Below are 20,414 nucleotides of genomic sequence, written 5' to 3' on the forward strand. Positions count from 1 at the left end.
CTTTATAATGAATTATATAGGCTATAGATATGCAAGCTTTAAGTCAAGTGTTACCCCAGAAAAATGTATGATCTTTACCACTCATTAAAGTGATTTTCAACTGAGAAAATGTAGCGAATGGCCTTCAAAACAGTTAACAAAACAATAAAATAAACTATCTTATCAGGTGAAATTTCAAAAGGGTAAATAACTTGAATTTACATTAGTATATTAAAGTAACGACAACAAATGAAAAGGTATTATATCCATATCGTGCTATAGTAAACATGCTGAAGTGAGTTATTGAGCGCAGTCATGCTTGAGGTGTACAGGTTTGCGTTCACTATTCTCAAAATAGGTGTAACCAGAGTTGCGAATATCCAATGAACAGCACAGTCAAACCGATTTCACATGGCATTGACTTTAACAGCCGCGTAAATATCTAAGATCCGCAACACAATAAAACTTCAAATATAAGACAACAAGCGCTCATCCATGCCCTGAGAAAGACACGATTGAGAACTGCACAATAATGTATTGACACAAATCAATGAACGCACAGTACTTACTTGCTCTGCGTGTGGATCAGCTGTGCGCTCGGATCAGCTCTGTCCGGGTACACTCTCAAAACACACCGCCCCACTGAGTGTCAAAAGCCCTTTTAGGGTGTGTGTGTGTGTGTCGGGGGTGGGGGGGGTGAGAGAGAGAGAGAGAGAGAGAGAGAGAGAGAGAGAGAGGTAGATAAAAATACCTCCATGACTGCGCCCGTGGGCCTGTTACATCCATTTTAAGGGGTCACTCTGCTTATTAAAGGGCTGAACTAAGCATACTACTTAGTAAACAAAATAACTACCACAAACAGGTAAAGATAAAAAAAATTAAGGTGTGTGTGGTGTGGGTGGTGGGGTGTAAAATCATGAGCTTTCACACCATATATTGGAACTAAATCGGTTTTAAATGGATGGCATGTGTGCTAGTGGAAAAATGACTTTTTCATTAGTGATTTTAGTGAGGCATTAGTGCCTCCCAGTGGTCACTTTCCACAACTGTGGGCAGCTGGACAGGGAGCGTGAGATTCATATTGGCTCTTTTGCATTCAGATGAAATTACCTCAAATGAAATGTGACAGTGTTATTAGGAACCAATGCAAAAAAATGTTGTTGCATTTTTATTACCGAGGTGCCACTTATAAAGCTGCTAAATGATTAAATGTCCATTAAATTAAGTATTGAAACTGAACAAATGTAAAAATAAAATAAAAAATAAATAAAACAATTTGTTAAATACATTGAAAGGTTACAACAATAACTTTTTTTTTTTTTTTAAAGATTTCTGTTAATTACACTGAAAGGTCAAAACAATGTCAAAACCAAGCTTGTTGAAGCAAAGCAACATTAATCTATTCAACAACAGACAGGCGCTGTTGGCTCTAGTTTATGCTTACATAAAATTCATCAAAGAGGAACAAAAAACAAAACTTCAAACAATTTGATCAGAACTCAAAACATTGTTTGCCTTTGAAAAAAAAAACTTTCAATATAGGCCTTTTTTATTTACTTACAAAACAACGCAGAAAAAGAACTTTTTGAAAAGAACTTTAAAATAGCACATTAAAACTAACTGGATGACATAAAATGTACTCACTGAAATTAAACAACCAGTTGTGCTGAAATGCACACACATATGTCATTATTACAAAGTTGTTCTCATGAGTTCAAAAAAACAAGTTTAAAGCAACAATTAATGCTGCATTTCATTCCGAAGTTCCATAAATGTATGAACAAAGTGCTAAAAATAATAAGCTCAAATAATTGTTGAGTGTTTTTTTAAACACAGAGTATCAGTAGTATGTTCACATTCACTAAGAATATTTGTGCCTCAAGTTTGAAAAGAGAAAAGATCCACACACAAAGCCCCTAGATGCTTGGTATCATCAATTAAATTTAACTTAATCAAATCAAACAATTTCATCAGTGATCATACAGTACTGGACTCTGTTTTTTCCATTATAAAAAATATAAATGAAATTTTTTGTAATATTTTTGAGACATTTAATCTTACAGATTAAATAAATCTGTAAAATGTTTTATTTAAACAATAAAAAAAATTCTTGGTGGACCCCAGTCTGGTTGGGTGGGAGGAGCCCAGTCTCAATTTTTGACTCCGCCTTCTTCACTCATCAATGTTCAGCTGCCAGGTAAGGGTGGGCCAAAGCTCTGTAGGCCGAGATGCGATGAGCTGGATTGAATGTCAAACATTGCTGCATGGAGAGTACAGTGTTAGATGTGATTTAAAATCATCATGTCGAAATGTCATTAAAATCTCTCTAAAGATCAATTCTTAAAAGTAACACTTGCAGACAGTAAGTCATTCTCCTCATTGGCTAGGCTGGGGAGTAGTTGTGTTGTAGACTCTTTCTTGGCCCAGGCAGGACTGTAGCAGACAGGGCTTTCCATGGGCCAGTCATCTTCACCAGGTAAACCAATAATCCTTTGAAAGTGAGAGCACAAGTTGTAAACAAAAAGAAATTGTTTTGAATTATTACATCTTGATTATACAACAGTGATTTCTGGTCACTTTATTTGATTGGACAAGAAGCATTTCAAGAGTGAGGATATTTAGTATAATGCAACTGGGATGTTTCACTGTTTGCATCACTTGGCTGGAATAGTTTTTGTTAGCAGATCAAAAATATCTGGCTACACAAACAAAATACAAAAATAAAAATGTACTTGCTATATTGTGTCTAGGGCTGTGAATCGATTTTAAAATGTTTAATCAAATTGATTACATCACATTCCGATTAATTAATCAAATTAACCGCAATAAATCGCAAATATCAATATTTGCAGAGAAAGGCCCCCAAATAAAACTAATTATAAATAATTATATATAAATAATAACTATAATATATAATAAATATAATAATTCAGATAATAAAAATACACTGTACATTATTACATTATTGTGGCAGACAAGTAAAGCATTGATTAGGCAATACAAATTTTTTTTATAATACATATATTTTTTATTCCCGTATCATTAAACAAGTCAATTTTTTGCAAATGAATTCGTCAGTCAGTCCAAATTTGAATAACTGGGCCTAAAAGGGCTTTTCCAAGGACGTGTCTATGTGCACGCATCAGACAAATGCTTTTGGAGCATATCACTTTGGATAGGTCGCATTAAAAACAGTGTTTTAGGACGCTGTGTCAAGTTAAAAAGTTTGAAACTTAGAAAAGCACATCTCGAGACCCCTGCATTCGGAGCTGCGCTCCAACCAGGTGTGTTCAGCTTGAGCTGTGTACTGTGGTTTGTTGTCTGTACAGCTGTGCGTTGCCTGTAGAACTAGAGTTGCACTTACTGCCCCCTGCTGACTGAGACTCTTAAAACATGAAGGTGGTACTTCAAACTTGAATTGCTCCGATGATAGGAAAATTCCTTATTCCGGTCCGGGGGAATGATTAATTGCGTTAACTTTTTTACACTTTATTTTTTTAAATATAATTAATAGTACTGAATTAACGCGTTCAATTGACAGCCCTAATTGTGTCTAAAATCAAGTTTAAGTTACTTTAAATAAACTTCTTGTTTATAGAACTGTTTCTTGTATGAAAGCAATTACACCTGCAATTGTGCTGTTATACTGAATACCAAAACAATATTCTTATATTTACGTGTGACACTGCTTAATTGTATCTTGATTAATGCCATCATCAGGATTAAATCTAGGATGAACTCATTTGGGAACAACAAAGTACTTTCACTCACTCAAAGATCTTTTGCAGCTGCTGGATCTCTGTGTATCCACAAAACAAAGGCCTGTGGTAATGTTGTTGAGGAGAGAGAAACAAGGTATAAGCTATATGAATATCTTAAAAGTTCAATAACTTCTGCAATTAGTAAGATATAATTGTATTTTAAAATGTTATGATTAGCTGTTAGTAAACGCTCTACCACTAGATGCTACATCTCAAAAAATGGATAAGTGGTTCATTTACTGTGCTGTTTGGCTCTCACCTCAACAGAAAAAGCTCTGCAAAGATACAACCAGCACTCCACACATCCACTGAAGACATGTAACTGGAGTGAAGCAGGACCTCTGGAGCCCTGTACCACAGAGTCACAACCTAAACACACAAACACACACACACTAATGACAAAAGAAACACATTATCAATATCACTCCACACAGTTTTGGAGTTGTGAATGTTCATCTGAGGTCCATACACATGGGGTGAGGGCGATATGGTAAGTGTATATCCTGGCAAGACCGAAGTCGGCAATCTTGACCTCCCCTCGACTGCTCACTAACACGTTGTCCGGCTTCAGGTCCCGGTGAATCACAGTGTTAGTGTGGAGAAAGTCAAGACCGCTGAGAAGCTGACGCATAACATCCTACACTCAGAGGAAAGTAAAAAAGAGAAACACATACTTGTTAGCTTAAAGGCACAGTTCACACACACACACACACACACACACACACAAAAAACATAATTATCTCATCATTTATTCACCCTCATGCCATTTCAAATTCGTAAGACTTTCTTTCTTCTGCAGAACACATATGAAGATTTAACTTCTGGTTGTATCGTGCATATGTGAACATGCAATTGTACATGTGTCAAACATGAGGACATGTAAATGAGCTTCTTTCATGAACGTGCATAGGCCAGCTGGGCAGAAGTGAAGTATTTTGGTTAATAAGAACTACATTTTTGCTTGGTTTCTCACCCAAAGCAATTTTATAGCTTCAAAAGACATGAATTAAACCACTCAAGTCGTATGGTGGATATTTACACTAGGTCACTTCGTGCATTTTTATTGATCTGATTGCTATTCGATTTAATAAGTACATTCCATTTACACTTGGCCACAACAATGTGTCTCCGCCAAACGTATATAAACCCGATCTTCAATTCCCTCGCTATATGCAAACAAAATGGATTTCACTTCCGTGATTATGCTATTGCTGGGCAGCAAATTTAAAGGATGTGATTTATTATTTCATTCTAAGAGACTTTACCCAGTGCAGAAATTAAGAAAAAAGTTAAGTCTCTCCTACCATGCCCATTAGTTTATTAATTTGGTATTATTTATGCAAGTACTCGGTAGCATCGGTAGCAGGTTATGTTTTGCATTTTTCCACTGCTGATGTAGCGTAGTTTTGGATGGAGTAAAGTTTACATATGTGGCTTGAATAGCCAGATGCATTTACGCTTGACCGAGTTTTGTTTGGAATGCATCTCATTCCAATTCCGGAGGTGGTATGAGTGATCGGATCGGTCTTGGATGGTATTTACACTTGGTCTTACTCTTTTCATGATCGGATAGCAATCCAGTCAGCAAAAGCGCATGAAGTGACCAAGTGTAAATACTGCCATGGATTACATTTATGCTGCCTTTATGTCCTTTTCGAAGCTTTACAGTTTTGAACCCCACTGACTTTTGTATGGACAAAAAGACCTCATACATCCTTCAAAACAGGATTTAAGTTCTGCAGAAGAAAGTCATACGAGTTTGAGATGCCATGGGGGGTGAGTAACTGATGAGAGAACTTTCATTTTTGGGAGAACTACTCCGTTAAGAAAGGATAACAAACAACTTCTCTGTTTCAAAAGTATGTCATAATAATGTATTCTATTCATATTAAAGATTTATGACATGTCAAAACAAGGGGCTATCACAGGTTATAAAAGAGGACAGGAGCAATGCAGACTAGCAGGCAAGTGTCCTCAAACCTTTATTTTGTCTCTGGTCAGGCCCTTCTCTGACGCTCTGGTGAGAAATGTGGACAAGTCCTGGTCGATATACTCAAACACCAACGTCAGGTCAAAGTTCTGGTTCTGCCATCCAGCTGATACATTCAGTAACCTACAAGAAGATGCTATGGTGATATTCAAATTTACCACAAAATAACTGTTTCTGACCGTATTTTCACTTACTTTACTACGTTTGGGTGGTTGAAATGCTCTATTTTTCGCAGAAGTGACACTTCTCTTATCATGAACTGAGGGATGCCCGTGTCCGGGTCCTCGGGGATGTTCAGTCTTTTCACCGCTACGAGGCGCTGTCGCTCACGGCTCTCTCGGGCCTTGTACACCTTCCCGTAGGCGCCTTGGCCAATTTCTGCCAAGATTTCGTAATCTGAGAGATCCTCACAGCAGTCGCCCATGTTTAAAAAATAAAATGGGGTTACTGCAAGAGAGAAAAAATTATTGTGTGCGAAATAACGATATAACGTAAGAAAATCCAAGCTTTGTCATGGCTTTCTGTTGTTGGCTAGCCATATGGGCTGCATTGCGTTATTTAACAGTGCATAACTGAATAAATTTAATATTAAATAAATACTTAATCATATAATATCTTAAAACTCCGTGAAAAATACAAATGAATAATAATTATTAAATGATGGTAAATTTCGACAGGCTGTCAGTGACTGACAGCATTAATGACAGGCTAGCATTAAATCGTTTTCCAAATTTTGCACTAAATTGGTTAACTAAGACTAAAATTAGGTGACTGAATCTATATAGTATTTGACTCTTCCAATGTAATCGGCTCGAGAGGCCCAAATTTAAGTGTCTCGACTTCTGAATTTATTCGTAGCATCGTGTGTCGAATTAAAATTGTGTTTATTTACCATTTAACTTAATTAATAACGTGATAAGCACACATTGTTGTATGGATAACGTGTTCATTTGTTTTAGATATAAGCTCTTTCGAAAATATTAAAACAATAATAATGGATAAAGTTTCCAACTTACCTTTTCTAACAATGTCATCCAAACACCTGAGCAGGAATATGATTGTCAACTAATTACGATCACTAACATCGACCTTTAATCGCTCTTTGCCATGATTTTGAACAAGAACTCGTGCTCGGTGCGAGATTTATACTGGTCGCTGTCACTGAGCTAGCCAATGAACAACTGTGGATTGTTTTTCTGGAATTCACCCCTTTTATTTTAACTCCTTAACCAAACTTTTCTCCTATGATAATAGACCATTTACACCTGTGAATATGTCTTTCTTTTTTGTTTTGACACAAAAAGCATAAATAAAAAAATAAAAATAAAAAATCTGAATTAAACCTTTACCAAGATTGCCTACTCTTGCAAAGTGTCATGAAGCAACTTTAGACATCTTTAAAGTTTTAAATCTTGTCATTAAATCATAGATAGCAGAGCATAATTTAGATTTTACTAAAGTAGTGTTTACTGTTGATTGGAAAATAAGTTAAAAAAAATTAAATAATTATCAAATAAAAGATCTTCCATTAAAAAAGGAGATTCAGTCTAGCAACCACATTACGCATAGAAACATTGGTATTCAAATTAACATATTTATTGCTGTTTATGAATTAATGAATTATTAAATTCAAATATTGATGAGTGGATTTATTGATAACCAGGTTCATATAACTCAGAAATATCACTCCAACTTAAAGATGCACTCAGTAATTTTTTTCCTCATTAAAAACATTTAACTCCTAAAGACATGAATTGTAATTTTGCAATATATGTAGGAAATAATGACCACTCACATTAAAATGAAGACTCCAGTCATATCAATAACCTTATAAAAGCTGTTTTATTCTACATAGAGAGGTTCCGCACATGGGAGCTGACATGTTAGAATCACATGACCAGACGAATACTACTCACTTAATCTCAGTAACCGTCCTGTTATTTGACACTTTCACTCATTGATTAAAGTGATCATGACTGACTGTGAGTACTACATTTCTACAATGGCATCTGAAACTGAAAACTATTGATTTTAAATGATGCTGCATCCAAGCCACTAGGTGTCAGTGTAAGTCCAAGATGACACAAAGACAAAAGTTACTGAGTGCACCTTTAAAAAAATAAAAATAAATTAAAAAAAGAGTAAATCATCAGAAGGCTTCTCAAACATATCATTTGAGAAAGACAGTAGGATGTAAACCCTTAATAAAAACCTCAAATTGGGCCTACATTTACAATAATTTAAAAAATCTTAATGCAATAAAATATTTTTTACGGGCACACCAAACACAAGTCAATTTAGACAATTCAACCTAATTTCTTTCCCTTTTGATGTACTTTAAAAACAAGATAGAAAATAATAAGATTTAAAAGTGCATTTTACAGCACTAAGGCACTTGGTTTACTCTTTGCCAATAAATGACAGTTGCACTTTATTTTAGAGTACGTGTACTTTCAGTATACTTACAGTGTACTTACCCAAGGGAGTACTGACTAATATTAGGTAACTACATGTACTTAACATGGGATAAAGTTAGGGTTAGCACTAGTAATTACAATAGTTGTTGTAATTATATAGCATGTAAATGTGGAACAGTACTGTAAAATAAACTGCTACCTAAATGACTTCTAACATTGTTACAAAATAGGTACAAATACAATACCTGGGTACAGTGTTTTAAAGCAGTTCAGTGCTTAATTTTAAAATCACACAGATGGCCTCCTCACTGGACTGTTCTCCTGAGTCATATCTGACATCTAAATGATTATGAGGCAGCACACTCTGATACTTATTGTTTCTTCTTGTTGCTATTGACATTCTTGACTTTCTTGGCTAGGGCGATAGCATCCAGGTGAAGATAGCGATTCAGGAGGACTGAACCACACGTCAGCGCTCCTGCCAATGCTCCAGCAAAACCACACAAAAATACATCCTGGCCTGTAAGCAAAGTTCAAAAATGAAAATGCATCCAAAAATTTCAAAACAGGTAATGCCCCTTTGCCATCATTACAGTTATATATTTGCAAAATATTATCCTAATGCATGACAGTCTTGCATACATAAACACACACAAGCAAACTTAGACACACTCACCTGTGAGGAAGAGGTTCTTAATGGGAGTTTGTGGTCTGATGGTGGCATTTAGTTCCACGCTAAAGCGAGAAAGTCCATGATCAGCGCCGTAGATCTCCCCTTTAGGTGCACCAATGTAATGCTGATTTGTGATTGGAGTGCCTGCGTCCACAAATTCAATCTACAGAGAGAGAGAGAGACAAAAAGAAAAAAGAAGCAAATCTGTGAAGAAGGGTATAAAATAAAAGGGCAGGAGAGAGATGCAGATAGGTTTGTGGAAGTTCATACCCTATCCTGGATCTTGGGAAAGATCTGAGTCACCACCTCTACAATGCTACTGATGAATGTGTCCTTCAGCTCTTTATAATCTGCACTTCTATTCTTCACTTTGTCATCCTTCCACTCTTCAAACCATGCATAGTTCGCAAAGCTAACAACAGTTATGGTTGATTTACCTGCAAGGGGAATAGCAAAAGAACACGTAAACCATACAGGACACATAAAAGTCATATTGCAATCTGATTTCAAATGATAAATAATAGAGAAAAACCGTAGACATGAGGGATTAGAGCAACTGCAATCATGGCAGGCCTATCAGCCTTCCTTCTACATTGAATGTTTGCTCCCTCTACCTGATTTTCTCTCCTGCCAGGTTGGGTCTTTGGCAGAGGGTGAGGCCACAAAAAGCAGAGGGATATTCTTAGCAGATTCTTCCCTCTTCCCCTTCATGTACCCCTCCACCCTGGTGAAAGAAATAGAATAAGAGAAGCACTAGTGTTTAAGAGGAAAATGGTTTAGAAATGCACACAATTGAACTCACAGGTCATCCAAGTTATTCTCAAGAAAGATCCAGTAATTATCCGCTTTTAGGTCCAGCTCCTCTTTCGTCCCATCCAGTCCAATGAAAATACTGAGACCACCATCTCCATTCTGCACCATACTCAGCTGTTTCTGGATCGCTGCACCATAAATATCAGACATCAGTACCAAAAAGTTGTACTTTATCAATGATGTCCTACCATCATGTTTTAAAAATGTCTCTATTGTAATTTTTAACCTTGGCGTAACGTCAGGCTCTCTCTCTCACCTGGCATGGCCTGCACGTCTTTTGGTAGGAGCTTCTGGTAGGTGTTAAAGATTCCAGCATCTGAAATCACCATTGGAGCGTGTACGTGCACCTCCTCCTGCCCCTTCATCACACTCACACCTGCATCAATGCCAACACAACAGAATATTCATTAAAAAGATAGAAAACATCTTAAGCTTAGAAATGTATAATAGTCTTGTTTATAATTAACAGTAAAATGTATCATTTTCAGTCTCATAAAATGTATAACAGATAAGGAAAGAAAATGCTGCAAGTCAGGGGCAAGAAGTTTTAGGTATTACCAATAGCCTCTTTAGTGTCATTGAGGAGTATTCGGTTGACAGGTGCCCTAACAAGCACCGCCCCTCCTGCCTTCTCAATGATCGGGATCATATGGTAGGCAATCTCACTAGCACCACCCTTCGGGTACCAGGCACCATTCAGATAATGGCACACAATCAAACTGTGCATTGAGAAGCTTGCTTCTTTGGGCATTTTACCTGTTCAGACACAAACACAAACATCGGAACATAAACAAAAAGAACACCCTTAGGCCAGAAAAGTACAAAATTACGCGTAAGCAGATTCGAGTCAGGTTAAACATAGTTGACGTGCCTTTTTGAATTACAAACCTCAGTACTCAAGAGGGCAATAGTGTTACCTTCAAAAGTCTGTACCATTTAACTGGATGTGTTATTATTCCGGTAAGTTGCTATAAATATATTGACTTGCTCAGCAATATTCTCTTTTAAACTGTTGCTCTGACATGACAGTCATTGTTTTGAAAGAGAAAACTCGCAGCAGAAACCGAAAGTTCACACTTATGTCCACTATAGCGCCCCTTGTGGTAACGCTGAGAATGCAAGGCGTACTTGCGTTAAGTTACAGTATGAATCAAGTAGGTATAGCTGCAGGCCGGAGATCTCCAAATGGGGGTGTCACTTCCACGCATGGTTAGGGATAGGGAAAGGGTTAGGTTAGGGGCTCCCTGTATCTTTGCTGGGGGTTGGGAGCTCCCACACCTTTCTGTAGCTCTGCCTGATGCTATATCCTTCTCGTACTATCTCATGCTATATCGATCTGACACATTCTGGAAAGCAACAACGCAAGAAATTGAGCTTACGTAGCTAGAAACATCTGCATTCACGTGGTTGCGTACAGAATGTTTCAGCCTTTAGAATCAAAAGCTGTTAAAAAGCTATAAAAAAAGTGAGAAGCTGTGAGCTATGTGCATCAGAAAATCTTATTTATAAAACCTAGGCATGAAACAACTAATATCTTCACAATTTCCAGTTTATCAGTGTGATCACTTATAAAGACCTCCACCACCTAGACAAGCCATGCAAGTGGATTATCTCACCATAGGTTCCAAAGTTGTAGCAAAGTACAGCTCTCAGGTCCTTATTCTGTGTAAGTTCATTCACCACATCAGTCAGGCTGCGGGATGCGTAGCGAAAGAAGGAAGAGAGACGATTAGCCAGGCCTGTGTACACCAGGAAGTTTGCGAAAGGAGTCGGGAGGAGCTTCAGCAGGATCATGAACCACCCGTTATTTCCGACATTCTGACAGAAATATTAAAAATCAGTTACATTTTCATAGTGTTATACTCTGTGAATTGATTAGGCTTATTAATGGGTGCTCTGCAAAAGTAGATAAAAAACATTGCTTCTGTTTCAGTTCTAACCAATTTATAGTGCAATTACATAATAGTCCACATCAGCAAAACAGATTCATGAACTTTAATAAACATTTGTGGTCTGAAGTGTCCCAATTCGACCTTTGGTGCTTTTGAAAAGTCACACCACTCTTGAATGAATGCATCTGACAGGGGCAATAATTGTGGGGGGAACGGACACAGCTGCTTATTACATAAAAACAAAAATCATCTTTAACCCATAAGGGCATTAAAAATGGCTACTAAACGGCTAAAAAAAATATATATATTTCTGGAATACCTGATTCTGATTCAGTTGTGAAATGTTTTTGAATAATGACTGTTGTTCTTAGCAACACTGTATAACTGACCGCTGGACTTGTGTCCTGTTTCTCACTCTAAAAACCATATAGTAATTTAAAGGAGTATTCCGGGATCAATACAAGTTAAGCTCAATCGACAGCATTTGTGGCATAATGTTGAAAACCACAAAAAATAATTTAATCTCATCCCTCCTTTTCTTTAAAAAAATCAAAAATCTGGGTTACAGTGAGACACAATGGAAAAGAATGGGGCCAAACACAGGGTTTAATTTGATAAAAGCACTTGCATTAAAACTTTATTATTATGAGCTATAAAGTTGTTTAAATCTTAATTTTTACAGTCATTTTATTGTTTTAGGGTTTGTTGACATTACCTGGTCATGGCAACTAAGTTGTAAAATTGTCAATAACTTTACACAGAAAAGGTTTGTAAGTGGTTTTATAACACTGAAATTATGTTAATAGGCATATTGTTTATGTCTTGTGGCTATACTTGTGAAACAGTGAATATTTTAACATTTATGGATTGGCCCCATTCACTTCTATTGTGTCTCACTGTAACCCAGATTTTTTGCTTTTTTTTTTGTTGCTTGTTTAAAAAAAAAAAAATGGAGGAACGAGTCAAAATATTTTTTTGTGGTAGTCAACATTATGCCACAAATGCTGCCAGTTGAGCTTAACTTTAATTGAACCCAGAATATTCCTTTATCCCCTTAAACTCTGGTCCATTTTTGGGCTGCCATCTGCAATTTTTCACACTCATTTTTAAAAGCTCACCATTCACACACACCATTCACAAATTGCAAACAAATTGTCTCATTTTTCAGAGAACCCCCCAAATAAAATAAAAAAAGACTCAAATTATTCATAAATAATATTGTATGCATTTATAATCTAATGATAAACAGAATTTTTTTGATATATACAGTATATATATATATATATATATATTTTTTTCCTCCTAAATTTGTAAACGTGTAATTCTGGTTCTGTTCACTAAACCTCTCTTTGAAAAGTCTTATTTTATTCCACTAAGTGGCAGTAAGTACTAAATAAAATATGTTTTTCTCTATCACATTCCATCACAATATGCAGATATGAAATGTAGGTGGCACACTAACGCATTTTAGCCCTCACAGATGTGCTCGTCCACAGACATTCAGTCAAATCTTCAGTTCAAGCACCACTCTCATTATTTCATTGAGTATCTCATCCTCTGTGGACTAGAAGCTCAATCTAAGTTCAATTAGAAAGTTCAGATCCTCCCCTTTGCGGTGATATAAAACCGCATTTTATCATCAATAGTCGAAAACATATTCTGATGATTTGTTTTGCATGCCTTCTGGATGGCATATTTTGTTCTGGACATCTAAGATATAATAATATATTATTCAGCCAATCAAGCTCACAGACAAGTAAACAATGGCATATTTAGCTATTTGGGGCTTAAAGCAGCAGTTATCTGAGCACAAAAGAGACATTTGTATTTGATGACCTTCTTTTGATGACCTTCTTTTGAAAATCTTTTGAACTGTGGTATTTGGGCAACAAAAATAAACAAAAACAAAAAACTATACAGTCACATTCCTGATAGTGAGAGCTTTCATTTGATGTATGACTTGTCCATTTATGTGCTATGTGAAGGACTTTTATTTTTACATAAATATTTCTGCACCGTTACCTCTGGGGGGTGCTAATATTCAACGTGAATGTTTTGAGGCCTTATTTTGTTATTTTAAGAAACATAAATGCAGAAGTTCAGATTCTAAGCTTTCAAATGATACCTCATATGCCTAACTTATGTATACGGAGACGTTAACATTTTAAGCATAAACTTTTTTAGCGATACAGCACCCCCCTTTGGACCCGCGTCCAGACTTTCAAAAAAAAATTCATGACCATGTATTTATTTATTTAGTAAGTAGCTATGTAATAAGCAGGATAATATACATGCCAGTCATTATCACAAAATAAGGGTGATATGGTCAAATCCACCCATTACTAACCATCTGTCACTCACCTTCACAAGTCTCATATATTCATCAATGGCTTTTTCCTCCCCTGGGAAGCACTTTTTCAGCTCCTCCGGGAAGCGTTTTCGGCCACTGTAGATAGGGTATTTGCGTCGGTTTTCAGGGGGACCCAAGACCACATGGTCAAAGGGGTTTTCCAGCAGCTCCCACTGCAGCTGTCCATTGGTTAACTGGTCGATCATGCAGCGAAAGGGCTTGTGATCCAGCAATTCCCCAATATAGTGAATACCTAACAATTCAGATCACCACAAACCACTGAGAAGACCAATTGGAAATTAATGTATGCAGTGCTACATTTCAGATGAAATAGATTTAAATCAGTGAATAACCTGAAATGTTTTGATGTTTTTGCTTTGTACTTTTAATATGGGACTTAAGAGGCAGACTGATAAATAAACTGGACAATCACATGATTTAGATATTCCGACGTGTGCAAGTTACTTGATAACTGTGCTTTTCTTTGCCACAGCAATTCCTGATTTGGTTCCAAGCAAATGTTTGGTCAGGTTGCCTATATCAGTGGTACAGTACTTTAACCCTCTGGGTACGACATGACTGATCAAAGCTATTCAAAAAGGTTCTTACCAACATCAAATTCAAAGCCTTGCTCTGTGAAAGTGTGACAGCATCCTCCAGCCCGGTCATGTTGCTCAAGAACCAGAACTCTTTTACCCACTTTAGCCAACAGAACAGCAATTGCCAAACCACCAATCCCACTTCCAACTACTATTGCATCCAAGTCCTGGGGGATCTTACTGGCCAGGAAGCCTAGACATGAAAAGCAAAAACAAAGTTTTGGACAAGGGAAATTACAGGCTTAAACCTTGCTTTTATAAAAACCTTGCCACTGTAAGTCAACAAATCAATCAATATGTCAATGAAACAATCACACAATATTGCAGCCTGCACATGCAGACATAATCTAATGCTAATGCAATTACACTGCAACAACTGTTTTTCTGTTTTGTTTTTTCTTTTTTTTTTTCTGTGTAGTAAGTGTTATTTCCTAATTGCTTATGCCTCAAAAGTATAGAAAATGGCTATTTTGGCCCCACAAACTTTGCTTTTGTGACCAGGACAGTGATATTTTGAAATGTACCTATTTCCAATGAGAAAATGGGCGAATTTGTGTCTTTTCGTTCACATAATGTCAGAAAAAAACAACATATGAATCCAAATTAACATGTATTTATACTAAAGTAATATTGAAAGCCGTGCTGCTCCATAATGGTAACAAGTACCCGTATCTTCCCCTGGCTCACTCGGTGCACCTCAAAGAGGATTACAACAGCATCAAGACCTTGCTGGATGCCTTGAAGTATGATGAGTATGGCAGGGAGGTCATAGGAGACTTCAAAATAGTGGCATTCCTGATGGGTCTCCAAGGCGGTTTTACCAAGTTTCCCTGCTATCTTTGCCTTTGGGACAGCAGGGACACCAAGGCGCACTACCGCAGGCGGGACTGGCCACAGCGGACCGAGTTCTCTGTGGGGAGGAACGTCAAGTGGGAGCCACTGGTGGACCCCAGGAAGGTGCTGATGCCACCACTGCACATCAAATTGGGCCTTATGAAACAATTTGTCAGAGCCCTAGATAAGGAGTCGGCAGCCTTCAATTACCTTCAAGACTTCTTGCCTAAGCTGTCTGGGGCAAAGGTCAAAGCTGGTGTCTTCGTCAGACCACAGATAAAGAAGCATTTTTGATTCATATGTTGTTGTTTTTTTCTGACTTTATGTGAACGAAAAGACACAAATTCGCCTGTTTTCTCATTGTAAATAGGTAAATTTCAAAATATCACTGCCCTGGTCACAAAAGCAACGTTTGTGGGGTATAATAGACATTTTCTATACTTTTGAGGCATAAGCAATTAGGAAATAACACTTACTATCCAGGAACAAAAATTGTGTTACATAGTGTTATTTACTTGACTAAATTAATTGGAAGTTATAATAATACATATTATATACTCTGCACCCATCTACTGAGGTACTTCATCTTGGGAATTAACATTACTTGCGTTCGAACATCATTTTTACGGGCAAATTGGCGTTATTTATTTATTTATTTTAGACATTTCCGTTAAAGCAAATAATTGTGGCTTATGAGGACCGACGAAGGATACACCTCATGCATCCTCCGAATTCCCGTGAAAGAATGTCGCATTCGAAGGCTGCATTCCGAGTGTCCTACTCGCTTTTATGAAACGAGACAGCCTCGATGACGTATGCGGTCGAGAAATGCGACCTCCGGAGAACGCAGCCTTCTGTTAAATCTGGAATTCAGTCTTCTATGTAAGGTTTTTATTTTTTTATCTTAATTGTAAACACGGGCTGAAAATTGCATTTACTGACAGTTAATAAAGAATATAGACGGTAAACATCAAGACCAGCAAAGCTACAACCAGATCAAGTTGTGTAACGGGGGTTCATTACTGTAGTCAGTGATTGTATCAACTGTATACGTGTGTACTGAAACTCACCTTGTTTCAGCACTTTGTTCTTCACCTTTCGGTCCAACACGATGGGTTTCAGAGCCTCGCGGGTGTCGATATCAAAAGGGTTCGGTCCAGAAGTTCCCCATACAGTTTTAAAGACAATTGCCAATACGGCCAGGAATATTATGACAACAGCGAGCCACATGTTGTGGTGCTCGCAGTGCTGTTTAAAGTGCTGTTAAGTACTACCATATAACACATCCGCACACCACTTCGAAGTGTATATATTTAATGCAGACTCCTCCTCCTCCTCGAACACTACTGACCAATCACAGGAACTGTTTTTGAACGATTCAGGCCCTGCCCAATTTCACCACTTGACGTTTAGGTCCTGCCTACTTACCCACTCTGTGCTTGACCACTAGTGTGCAAGTACGTGAAGACTGCCAGTGTGTGGATAACTTTTGATTGCTCGTTGGGACACTGAGATTTAACAATGTTGATGCTGGTTGTGACAGCTGTTTTTGTATTTTCATGCAGCTGAAGACTGATTGTTTTTGGTAGCGGTGACTGTTATAGCCTACTTAAAATAATAAGTGAAATTTTATCCATCTTTTCATTTATTAATACACTGATACATACATACTGGTTGTTGGAAGTGTATGGTGCTGTAGAAAGAAAAAAAAAATCATGTTTTTATTGTGTGAAAATAATTGTGAAAGTTAATTATTTTGTCTCATTTTGATTTTCAATACTTTAAAAACTGTTTAACTGTAAAATTGCATTGTCCATAACTGCTCTAAAATATGAAATATAAGCAATTTCTTCTACTTTGTTTCTCAACACACTGTATAAAACTTAATAAAAAATAAATAAAAAAAAAAATATATATATATATATATATATATATATATATATATATATATATATATATATATATATATATATATATATATATAAAACTTATGTTGTAAAGCTTCCCTTTACGTCATCATGTCGAAAATACACCGATCGCTCGGGTAGGCGGGGTGTGGCTCCTGATGGTGATGAACACTGGGATACACTTAGCCTGAAAGACCACTCCGAAGCGGTATTCGTGCTAGTGTGGATTTAGTGTGGGTTAAGTGCACTGAGCTTTGGCATGGTTTAGACATGGGACAGTCTTGAACAAATCGAGCAAGCTAACAGGGTTCCAGCTCAGCGATCTGCTGAGGAAGACAGGCCCCGATCAATTCTGGCCAAATTTCTGAGATCATCCGATAAAGATCTCGTGTTACGCAAGGCGAAGAGTAAAGGAGGGCTTTCTAGGAAAAACCACAGCATTTTCTTGTTCCCAGACTTTGCAAATTCAACAAGAGAGGAATGCAAGAAACTCTTACATCAACAGAAGGTTGCTTTTGCACTGATGTTCCCTGTCAATTTGAGGATAGATGCTAAGGATGACCGCAAAACATTTACATTCAAGCATATTCCTTCATAAAGTCAATGGAGTAGGTAAGTTATTTTGTGGTACTCACATTGCAGCCAAGTGGGCCTGACTCACTGAACATTCACTTGACTGTTCGAGGAACTGAGCGCCTTTTTTATTTCTTTTTGTGCTGGTTCCACTAAGCGGCTGGAGTTTGTTTTGTGGAATAACACTCCTTCAGGACAGTGTTGTGGATGAATCTGCACGTTCTTTGTGCTTATGGCTCCTTTTGGCTGGAGTTTGTTTTGTGGAGTATTTCTTGCAGGACATTGGAGTGATTAGGTCATTTGTTGCACTCATGTAGCAGTCGAATGAGCCGGCTCACTGAACATTCATTTGACTGTCCAAGGAAAATGAGCGGCTTTTAAATTATTTTTTATTTTTTATTTATTTATATAGTGCTGGAGTTTGCTTTGTGGAGGAACACACCTTTGGGACAGTTATGTGGATGAATCTACACATTCTTTGTGTTTATTCCACCTATTGGCTGGTGTTTGTTTTATAGATTATCTTTTGTCAGTTCCAGATTATCTTTTGTCAGTTCCAGACTTGAGCATTCCGAAGGCAAAGTTGTCACGGGGGCTCTCATAGGCGTACACGGACAATTTGAGTTTAGAGGGATGGACACTGTCGTGTGCGGGGTTAATGCTTGGTTCGGGGGGAAGTTCGGGGTTTGATTGTTGCTCTAATGTTGGAATGTGGTCTTTATAATTTTGTTTTTGATATACAATCTATTTTTTCTAATATGTCAAAATGTCAAATGTTAATATGAGTGGATTGTCTCTCTCCACGTGGAATGTGAATGGGTTGGGGCACCCCATAAAAAGAAAGAAAGTTATTTCTCTTCTTAAGCGTAAGAAATGTGATATAGTATTTCTTCAAGAAACGCATCATTCCCCCGCAGGAATCTGAAAACTTTGGGAAGATATGGGATGGACAGGTTTTCCTTAGTGCTGGCTCAAGTATGAGCAGGGGAGTCATTACACTGATTAGTAAACATCTACAATTAAAATGTCTCAAACAAATTAAAGATAAATTAGGAAGAGTCATTATTGTTTTAGCAGAAATTCAGGGGCAAAATCTTATTTTGGCTAATATTTACGCACCTAATGTTGATTATCAGGGCTTTTTTATAGATCTTGAAGGGATGTTGCAAGCTGTTGGCACCCCTCATGATATAATATTGGGAGGAGACTTCAATCTTTTTATGGACTCAGTCCTTGATCATAGTGAAGCAAAAGTGTGCAAGCCCCCTAGAGCAACATTGATGCTTCACAGGATGTGTAAAAATCTTGGTCTTACAGATATTTGGAGACTTTTGAACCCATCTGGTAGGGACTATACATTTTTTTCATCAGTCTATAAGATTTATTCTAGAATAGATTTTTTGTTATATCTAAGTCCCTCATTTCATCTGTTGTTGATTGCATAATTGGAAACATCTTAGTCTCAGATCATGCCCTGGTGAGTTTAAAGGTGTTGCCACATTCAGAGAAAAAGAAATCATATAGTTGGCACTTTAATGTATCCCTTTTGCAAACATCCTGAATTTCAACAAATGTTAAAGGCTGAAATCAATGTTTATATGGAGACCAATTGGTCCACAGTATCCTCTGTGGGCATGGCTTGGGAGGCACTAAAGGTGGTTCTTAGGGGTCAGATCATATAGTATGCCTCATTCATCAAAAAATCCAAGGCACGAGAACTCGTGGAGTTGGAAGGGAATATTAAAAGTGCCAAGGCAGAACTGAAGCACTGAATGTCGTCTGATGGCCTCAGAAAATTGACTTGATTGAAATACAGATATAATACTATTTTGTCGCTGAAGGTGGAGTTTTGGCTGTTTAGGGCAAGACAGTCATACTTTGAGTCAGGGGACAAAGCAAGGAAGCTTTTGGCTAGATATATAAAGCAGAGAAAGTCTTTTTCTACCATTCCCTCAGTGAAATCTGCTGGTGGTGGAATATTTACCTCGGCCATTGATATTAATAATGCTTTTAAAGAATTCTACCTTGATCTCTATAGTTCTACGTCATCGTCTACTGATGAAGATATTAGAAACTTTGTGGAACCATTAGATCTTCCTAAACTGAAGACTGACTCTCTTGATTCTGTGATAACCTTGGAGGAGCTTGGTGAGGTAATTAAAGAATGATCCATCAACCATGACACAAGCCCCGATCAGTGTGATGCTTAAAAAGGACAAAGATCCAAGCGAGTATAAGAGTTACCGTCTAATTTCCCTGATCCAGCTAGACGTAAAAATATTGTCAAAAATTTTAGCTAACTGATTAAGTTATGACATCTCTTATATATAGATAGATCAGGTGGGGTTTATTTGGGGCCGCAGCTCTTCTGATAACATCAGGCGTCTCATCAATATCATGTGGTCAATGGCGAATGATCAGACTCTGGTCACTTTGATATGGTAGAATGGGATTATCTTTTTAAGATTTTGGAAATATATGGGTTCGGGAGTACATTTATTGGTTGGATCAAGTTACTATATAGACACCCTGTAGCAGCGGTACAAACAAATTGATTAAATTCAGATTATTTTACTCTGGATAGGGGCACCCAGCAGGGTTTCCCTCTTTCCCCATTATTGTTCTG

General features: G+C 37.3%; 3 protein-coding genes across 7 annotated transcripts in view; all 3 read right to left on the reverse strand.

The window, feature by feature from the left end:
* The window catches only part of LOC127452141 (supervillin-like), a 58,640-nt gene extending 58,023 nt beyond the window's left edge, over positions 1–617 (reverse strand). For all 4 annotated transcript variants that reach the window (XM_051717369.1, XM_051717368.1, XM_051717366.1 and 1 more), the window contains exon 1: positions 549–617. The gene's annotated coding sequence lies outside the window, so the exon portion shown is untranslated. The remainder of the gene's footprint in view (positions 1–548) is intronic.
* A 143-nt stretch (positions 618–760) lies between these two features.
* On the reverse strand, positions 761–7,169 carry cdk21 (cyclin-dependent kinase 21). Of its 2 annotated transcripts, XM_051716580.1 has the most exons (8): positions 6,747–7,169; positions 5,925–6,177; positions 5,721–5,853; positions 4,210–4,377; positions 4,000–4,109; positions 3,751–3,801; positions 2,337–2,469; positions 761–2,239 (listed from the first exon to the last, which is right to left on the reverse strand). In XM_051716580.1, exons 2-8 carry the CDS (start codon positions 6,152–6,154, stop codon positions 2,159–2,161), a joined length of 906 nt encoding a protein of 301 aa, XP_051572540.1. In that variant the 5' UTR covers positions 6,155–6,177; positions 6,747–7,169; the 3' UTR covers positions 761–2,158. The 2 variants fall into 2 exon arrangements, with proteins under 2 accessions (XP_051572540.1, XP_051572541.1); XM_051716581.1 differs by having other exon boundaries at positions 2,341–2,469; positions 5,925–7,169.
* A 135-nt stretch (positions 7,170–7,304) lies between these two features.
* LOC127451696 (all-trans-retinol 13,14-reductase-like) lies at positions 7,305–16,626 on the reverse strand. The gene is made up of 11 exons (XM_051716579.1): positions 16,379–16,626; positions 14,485–14,667; positions 13,887–14,128; positions 11,250–11,451; positions 10,192–10,389; positions 9,890–10,009; positions 9,623–9,761; positions 9,435–9,544; positions 9,091–9,257; positions 8,824–8,983; positions 7,305–8,667 (listed from the first exon to the last, which is right to left on the reverse strand). The coding sequence occupies exons 1-11, from the start codon at positions 16,536–16,538 to the stop codon at positions 8,519–8,521; spliced, it is 1,830 nt and encodes a 609-aa protein (XP_051572539.1). The 5' UTR covers positions 16,539–16,626; the 3' UTR covers positions 7,305–8,518.
* Between the last annotated feature and the right edge of the window lie 3,788 nt (positions 16,627–20,414).

The sequence above is a fragment of the Myxocyprinus asiaticus genome, chromosome 14 (genome assembly GCF_019703515.2).
Source record: "Myxocyprinus asiaticus isolate MX2 ecotype Aquarium Trade chromosome 14, UBuf_Myxa_2, whole genome shotgun sequence".
NCBI classification, from domain to species: domain Eukaryota; kingdom Metazoa; phylum Chordata; class Actinopteri; order Cypriniformes; family Catostomidae; genus Myxocyprinus; species Myxocyprinus asiaticus.

What these genes read in the sequence shown, in the direction of transcription:
- cdk21 (XM_051716580.1), bottom strand. Translation starts at nt 6,154, where the DNA reads ATGGGCGACTGCTGTGAGGATCTCTCAGATTACGAAATCTTGGCAGAA. An exon ending in TGACCAGAGACAAAATAAAG is followed by an intron (nt 4,378 to 5,720) that starts GTTTGAGGACAC and finishes CTCTGAGTGTAG; the next exon opens with GATGTTATGCGTCAGCTTCT. An exon ending in GCAGAGCTTTTTCTGTTGAG is followed by an intron (nt 3,802 to 3,999) that starts GTGAGAGCCAAA and finishes ACATTACCACAG; the next exon opens with GCCTTTGTTTTGTGGATACA.
- LOC127451696 (XM_051716579.1), bottom strand. Translation starts at nt 16,538, where the DNA reads ATGTGGCTCGCTGTTGTCATAATATTCCTGGCCGTATTGGCAATTGTC. An exon ending in GAACAAAGTGCTGAAACAAG is followed by an intron (nt 14,668 to 16,378) that starts GTGAGTTTCAGT and finishes TTTCATGTCTAG; the next exon opens with GCTTCCTGGCCAGTAAGATC. An exon ending in TGACACTAAAGAGGCTATTG is followed by an intron (nt 10,010 to 10,191) that starts GTAATACCTAAA and finishes GCATTGATGCAG; the next exon opens with GTGTGAGTGTGATGAAGGGG.